At 37.7% G+C, this 7,440-nt stretch overlaps 2 protein-coding genes and 1 long non-coding RNA gene across 4 annotated transcripts in view; 1 reads left to right on the top strand and 2 right to left on the bottom strand.

Annotated features, from left to right (window-relative positions):
* mtx2 (metaxin 2) overlaps positions 1-1,821 on the bottom strand; it is a 5,078-nt gene extending 3,257 nt beyond the window's left edge. The window contains exons 1-3 of one of the 2 annotated variants that reach the window (XM_005922462.2): positions 1,634-1,819; positions 463-510; positions 339-385 (exon numbers count right to left, since the gene is read on the bottom strand). In XM_005922462.2, the coding sequence (XP_005922524.1) occupies positions 339-385; positions 463-510; positions 1,634-1,673 (135 nt within the window). In that variant the 5' untranslated portion in view covers positions 1,674-1,819. Of the gene's footprint in view, positions 1-338; positions 386-462; positions 511-1,633 lie in introns of both variants that reach the window. The other variant, XM_042220916.1, reaches the window with a different exon arrangement.
* LOC102289667 overlaps positions 1,245-7,440 on the top strand; it is a 7,348-nt gene continuing 1,152 nt past the window's right edge. The window contains exons 1-2 of the long non-coding RNA XR_315812.3: positions 1,245-1,519; positions 4,343-4,406. This is a non-coding gene — a long non-coding RNA (uncharacterized LOC102289667). The remainder of the gene's footprint in view (positions 1,520-4,342; positions 4,407-7,440) is intronic.
* Positions 5,746-7,440, bottom strand: part of LOC102289369 (homeobox protein Hox-D4b) — a 2,624-nt gene continuing 929 nt past the window's right edge. Inside the window, exon 2 of the mRNA XM_005922461.3 lies at positions 5,746-7,138. Within this exon, the coding sequence (XP_005922523.1) occupies positions 6,816-7,138 (323 nt within the window). The 3' untranslated portion in view covers positions 5,746-6,815. The remainder of the gene's footprint in view (positions 7,139-7,440) is intronic.

The following is a 7,440-nucleotide window of genomic DNA, read 5'->3' on the forward strand; positions in this document are numbered from 1 at the left end:
ACAACCTAAGATCAGTATCTTATTAGTTGGCAGTCAATTAATAAGATACCAAATAAGTTGACATTAAATCGTTGGCAGAAGCCAATGTTCATCTGTTATCTTATATCAGTTTTGTGCTGGTTAAATGTTCAAAATTGCGCAATTAAGAACTGAAAGCTTTTATACTGGTTCAGTTTTAATTCATTAAATAATGAAAATAGTATTAAATATTTGAATTAAAACCACTAAAACTTACAGAAGCTTTCCTTGTTTCTTGAGCACAACAGACTGAGTTATTAACAAATAAACATTATATTTAAACAAGGTGTTTAAATTGTGTACATGCATGTTTGCTTTACCTGAACAGCGAGAGATGAGGCACAGTCTGACAGGAGAATCTGATCCTCTGCAAAAACAACAAAATATATAAATAGCTATATTGCTATTGACATTATGTATTGTGCCTCCATTTCACTAACTCACCCTTCAGTGGCTGGTACAAGGTTGCATTTTCAGGCCACGGCTCAGCAGCTGTCAACGTCACAAACAGACATGCAGGCAAACAAACACAATTATACGGTGATAATGTGACTCATTAATCTATAATGTTGCTTGTGGGATCAGCTGTCAACATTCTTTTACTAATTGTTCTTCGTCTACTTTTGACTCTCCCTTTAACAGTCATCCCGGTGGATCATCTGCCTTCATCTCACAACAACTCTCCCCATGTCCTCCTTTTGCTATATCCATGACCATTCGTGTGGTCTTCCTTTTTTTCCTCCTGCCTTCCAGCTCCATGTCCACTACCCCTCCTCTGCAAATATCTAAACCATCTCAGCCTCACCTCTCTAACTTTGTCAAACTCCTTAACCTGATCTGTCCCTCTGATATACTTAGTTCTAATCTTGTCCATCCTGCTCACTCCCAAAGAAAACCTTAGCACCACTGACCTTTGTTAGTGTACCGTCTACAGACCATACATCACAGCAGGTCTCACAACCATCTTGCAGACCTTCCCTTTCACTCTGGCTCACTTTGTCACAAATCACCTGTGACACTCATCTCCATCCACATCACCCTGACTGCACCCTCTTCTTCACCTCTACTCATATAAAGTTAATCAATAAAAGATTATAAAGAATACAGACACGAGGTGCACGGTGCTCACTCAACGACCTATGCTGTAACATCGCCGTGCTTGCAGTACAGCCTCCAGCCACCGGGGGAATCTCTGAGCATGTCTCTGTTAAAATTGATAGATTTGAGCCGTTTTTGTAACGATACGGGGATGTCAGTAACTTTAGCCCTCTTGAGCTGTTTCCGCTTGAATTCGCCGTCCCCCAGCTGATTTATGGTTTTAACAGTAAACAGAAATATGGCGCTATTTACATTAGAGTCCTGTGTTACACCTGCCAAGCAATCCACGACATGCAGAATGACAAGAGTGCCTTGGGGCTTTTCCAGGCCAGTCAGCCTTTGTTTAAGAAACCAAGAAAAGGCGAACAAAGGCAGCTATAGTAACAGCTAAAGGTCCTTATATGTAAGTAACTACATTTGTAAAGAGCTTATGTTACTGTGAACCTTAGCTCTTGCCAGCTAGCTGGCTAATGTTATTCATAATCAATAGAAAAACGGGGTGAAGTCAACATATTACCTGCCATCTGCGACATGAACGCCTCTGCCGCAAGAGACATGGTGCTGCTGTTGTACTCTTATTGTTAAATAATGATTAGAATAATGAGCGATCTGAGCAACAGCACTGCTTGCAAGTTTAAGGGCAAGTACTTGTTCTGCAGTCACTGACCGGTCCGCCTGCGATTGATGTCCGTAAGAGAAACGGTTGCATTAATCTTTAGTTCCACTTTATGGACGCGCATAGAGGCTACTGTAGCAGTGTTGTTATATTTAACTAGACATAATTGGGGCATGGAAAAATACATATTATTAAAGTAGCATTTTTAATTTGGGTTTAAGGGAAAGAACTAACCGCACAAAAAGTGTATAGGAAACTGACTAAAACAGACACATCATGTGAGAGAGACATGGACTCAGAGAAGCATTATTTGAAATCTGTGTGATAATTTTGTTACAGCAAACATAGGATTAAAAGGATAATGTCCAGGGCAGAAAACATACATTTGGAGGGTAAAGTCAGCAAAACCTAAATATGAATGGATTTTATCATATTTGACTGGTGGTGTGGGGTGGCTGTGGCTCAGGAGATAGAGGGCAGTGGTTCAATCCCACACGTTTAAGTATCCTTGGGCAAGACACCAAACTCAGGTTTGGTGTGAATTTTAGGTTAATAGCGTTTGTAATATTCGTGCATTCATCCACACTCCATGGCTGCTGTTACCTAGCAGCAAGTACAATATCATTCTTTAACAAGCGTAAATTTTTAGCAGAACTGCATTTATGTGTGTGTATACCTTTATATCTGCAAAGTTAATATACTTGTTATTTTGCCCACTATTTTATTGTTGCTGTCTTATTATATTTGCTTTTTTGTTGAATTGTTATTATTTAATTCAGAGGAGTTTCTTTAAGAGTTGCCTCCTTCCCACCAAGTTTATGAACGCAGAAATTAAAATCTTCTTACATATATACTCACTTCAAGTGAAATGCAGTATACAAGGCACAAACAAGGGTTGTGCAATTCTAATGAGCTTGAAAATCCATATTTGATATGACCACCTTTATTCTTCAACACAGTGTGAACTCTCTTAGACTCTATTAGTTTTAGACTTTCTTGTAATTTCTTTATTCAGGAATATTTCTCCAGCCTTCTTGAATGACACTCAAAATTCCATTTTGCATGTTGGCTCCTTTTTCTGTCAAGATGATCTCACATTGCTCTAATAATGTCGAGGTCTGGGCTCTGGGGAGGCCAGTCCATGACTGATAGTGTTTCGTTACGTGTTTTTTTCTATCTAGACATGTGTTTACTGCATTGACAGCTTGTTTGGGATCATTGTCAAAAAATTAAGCTGCTGGCAATCAGTTGCTTTCCAGAAGGTTCTGGGTGGTGGATCAAAAATGTACTGTACTTTTCTGCAGTTATAATTCCATCTATCAAGATCCCCCAACATTACTGGTTGAAATGCAGCCCCCAAAAATGACACAGATGGCGGAAGCATCTCACTGTTGTACCTGTCTCTTTATGATCTCTGTTTATACTGGGGATGAACCTAAATTTTCACATTTGGATTCATCACTCCATAAGACGTAAGATAAGAAAGTCAGTGATTACTGATTTTCAGTCCAGTTCTTCAATAGTTTGACATACATCAGCCTTTTCTTCCCAGTTTCCTTCCATTGAGATCATTTCTGCAAACAGATGAATCAACTGAAAGGTCAGATGCATCTTTTGCATCCTGTGTCAGTTGATTTTCAGATACTTTTCAATTACACACTGCTCAGCATGCCGAGACATCCCATGTTTTTGTCTAATATGTGTTTGGGAATTGCATTGTTGTTGCAAAAAGACTAAATGCCTAAAAATGCTATTTAAAATGAGTTCTTTGATACACACCTTTCGTCCCTTGTGAGATGACTTTTTACTCTTAAATGAATAATATGTCGGTGTTAAGTGATGTAGAAACAACAAAAAGAAAAAAACATTTCTCTAAAAATAGTCAGGTACAAGGAAAACGACTGAAAAGGCAGATGATGTCCAAATAAAAGATAAAAACTTTATCTTTAAAAACTTACAAGAAAGTCACAGCGACTGTACGTTATCTATTTAAACATTTCTCTTTTAAATTTTGTTTATTAATCCAGACTATTTGCAGAAAAATGCTGCTGCATTCGACCATATCTAAACAAGCCAGTGGCACACTCTGTGTTTTTCTGTAGCTATGTTATTGTCCACACCCTAATAAGAAATGCTTCACTGTTTCATTCTCGTGACATTTCTCACCCTGTCCTGTTTTAAGCTCTACAATCGAACACGTGACTGTATTTAAAGTGACCTGCCATGCTCTTAAGCTTGTGAGAAGTATCCAACATTCATTCCTGTCTTAAAAGTCTTACTTGTAGGTAGATGTAGTCGTACATTTTTACGGTTGTGTGTTCACAGTGCAAACACAAGTGGACAAAGTAACTGAGACACATTATGATGCATGGATAGATGTAACAACCCAAAATTGTAACCTTTGCAAAGATGTGTATGTTTCTGGTTCATATACTTTATTATTACTAAGGCTAATTTAGCATTGATTACGGTACATTGTATTATACACATTTCTGTTAATCCAAAGGGCTAATGATAAATATATCCATGTATTTCTAATGTAAATATTTCCATGTTTTCTTAAATGAAAAAATATTATTTATCTTAACCTGAAAAAAAAATCTCTTTCAGACTGTAATACTTAATGCTACCAGTCGGGGGCATTCCTGTTTCATCACAGACTAGAGAAAGATAGGTAGGTGTACACGCACAAACACAAACACATGCATATCTACAAAGTATGCTGTTCAGTATTATTGCATTCTGTTTGCATTCTGTTTCTGTCCATTTAAATGTACATAAAATACATGAATGTGTGTGAACTTGTGGTGTGAAATTTTAGGAATAATTGCATCTCGTTTGTAATCACGCGTGTGTCTTAGTGGGATCAGGTTTTGAATTCCAGATGTTTGACGTGTTTTTGTGGTATTATTCCCCTGAGTAACATCTCAAACTGCAGACATGCAGAACTTCAGAAGCTTTTCTGTTTTTAGTGAAGATCTGAACTTTGTTTGTCATGATTGTGGCAGCTCTGTGGTTGATCTTCAGCGTGTGATAGATAATCCAGGTTGCTCCGTGTCAGCCCCTTTGTGCCTATCCTGCACATGTAACCGAGTCTCCAACGGAAGCCACCAATTATTGGCACTCAGCGCTCATTTCTCTTACATATCAACACACAAATACACACAGCCATGATTTCACTACTTCAAGGGATTTTACTTTGATTTACGTTCCTTTCCAGTAAACTTACTATACACATAGGCCTAACCGCTAATCTTGATCCTGGCACAAACGATTTCACTTAAGTTGATATTCATACAAAAATATGAATATCAACTTAAGTGATATTAAGTTGATATATGAAATTCGCGATTTGGACAAACAAATCTATGAGAAGCCCGAATTATTGTATCTGGGATTTATAAACTTCTAAACAAAGATATCATCATAGACAATACTTAAGTCTCTTAACATAATAATTTACATCCCAAAAAAATTTAAACAGTAAAAGACACAGAATACCCACAAATTTAAATATCTTAACGCCAAAATTTCTCCTTAGTTTCGGCTCCGTTTAATAACTCCTCGAAAATCAGAAAACTGTAAAGATCAACCTAAATCCACCCGTGGGACAGCGTGCATGCATTTTAAAAGCTTGTCAACGGAGCCATGACGCACTAGACATTAGTCTTGGCTTATCTATACCATGAGCCCCCGTTAAGTTGTGACTGCGACAAAGACCGTGCTGCTTAAAGATGACACCGTATTTTATTTATTTATTTTATATATTTATTTATTTTATTTTCTTAAGCCGAAAATGGATATCACGATTTCGCCTTTAACTCACTGTTTCTAATCACACGTCACTTCCGTTGATTCTCTCCCGACCTCATCTTCCCCTATCGCCAAAAAAAAAAAAAAATCATCGGTCCTTCACTTATCTTCCAACACAGAAAAATATTCACACCTTTAATGTTTGAAGTTTTTTATTATTATTATTTTCTCATCTATTTTTATCAAAACATTTCCACATATAAAATTATTACAGGAATACACTTTTTTTTTCAAAAGTAACGAAAAAATAACGGAGAAGATGCTTGCTATAAAGAAGGAATAAAATATGCTTCTAATTATTACAAATTAAACATAAGTACTGGCGTAGACTATGATAGATATCGATAGCATATTAAACTGGAATCAAAGAGAGAACATACCTATTTATATGCAACATCATGGTATTTCACAGAGGGCTAATTTAATCCTCTCGGTGCGAAATCAAACACGTTTTTTCAGAAAAAAAAAGATCTCTTTGTAAAACCCTGTAACCCTGAGAAAAGAAGTTGGATTTACAGTCAGGTGTGTGCGTTTTAAAAATTGTACCTTCATTTTGGCTCTTTTTTTAAAAAAAAATTATAAATGTGGGAAATAAAATCCAAGAAAAAATATGGCTAATTTCCTTCCAAATATGAATTATTTTTGGATGCTTCTCTGTACAAAATCAAAAGCTAAAACATAATTTGTGCAGTCACTCAACACGCAATTTGGTGTTTCTGCTCTTCTACCTACCCTTTAAGCGCCAGTTTATGTAACATTTTGGTAACGTGCATATTCATAAATTAGGATTTTTCTGCTTTTAGGTAGCTGTTATATAACCCTGTATTATGTTTACCCTGTGGAGAAAAGAAAACCCTGATTCATCCTGTTCCACGCAGTCACGAGTATTTTGGCACCGCAACGAACGAGCACTGTTTTTGCGTCTTCATCGGATGTCTAAATATGAAGCAATTCCCTGTCTGCACCAGAGAGATGTCAGGGCCTCCGTGAACTTAAAATATATTCATTCATTCATTAATTATGAGATTCAATATGGATGAAACCTCAAAAAAGGAAAAAAATTTAAATGCTCCAAAGGTGAAGTTAAAAACAAGGGAAAAAAATACATCATGGAATTTATAAACGTGTGTTCGTCAAAGCCGTAACTTTAAAGCAGGTGAGAATTGTTTGAGGACTGCAGTCACCCTGGATAAATTAAGCAACATCAGCTTTGGAGAATGAAGGTGCTACCATGGCTGCTTCGACTGCCACACTCTGCGCTCCTGTGTGTTTAGACAGTTATCACCGTCTTCATGCTGTCGCTGCTGCTGCTGTTGCTGTTGTTGTTGTTGTTGTTGTTGTCGGTCGCTTTCTTGTTTTTGCTCTTTCCTTTGGTGTTGGGCAGCTTGTTGTCTTTCTTCCAACGCATGCGCCGGTTCTGGAACCACACCTTCACTTGCCGTTCGGACAGACAGAGCGCGTGGGCCACCTCGACGCGGCGGCGGCGCGTGAGATAGCGGCTGAAGTGAAACTCCTTCTCGAGCTCCAGGACCTGCTGTCGCGTGTAGGCCGTCCGCAACCTCTTTGGCTCCGGGCCCACGTGATTTGGATTAACTGTAAAAACAAAGAACAGAGGTTTAAAGACCGCTTTAAATTTATTTTATTTATCTTACAGCTTTTATTTTGTTTTGTGTTCCGTAATGATGAGGATGGGCCTGGGTGAAGCCCCATATTAAGAATATATTTAAAATAAAAATGAGTTGATCTTTTAAAATTGTCATTCCAGATATAATCACGTAGCCTTTCCTGTCGTAATCTTCATTCGTGGTGGTCTGGGAAGATGCCCAAGAAACGATTTTGACTTTTATCTTTAAAGGTTTGTTCCGCCGCAAGCGTTACACATCAGATACACACAA

The sequence above is a fragment of the Haplochromis burtoni genome, unplaced genomic scaffold, assembly GCF_018398535.1.
Source record: "Haplochromis burtoni strain Fernald_Lab_line unplaced genomic scaffold, NCSU_Asbu1 Contig_57, whole genome shotgun sequence".
NCBI lineage: Eukaryota > Metazoa > Chordata > Actinopteri > Cichliformes > Cichlidae > Haplochromis > Haplochromis burtoni.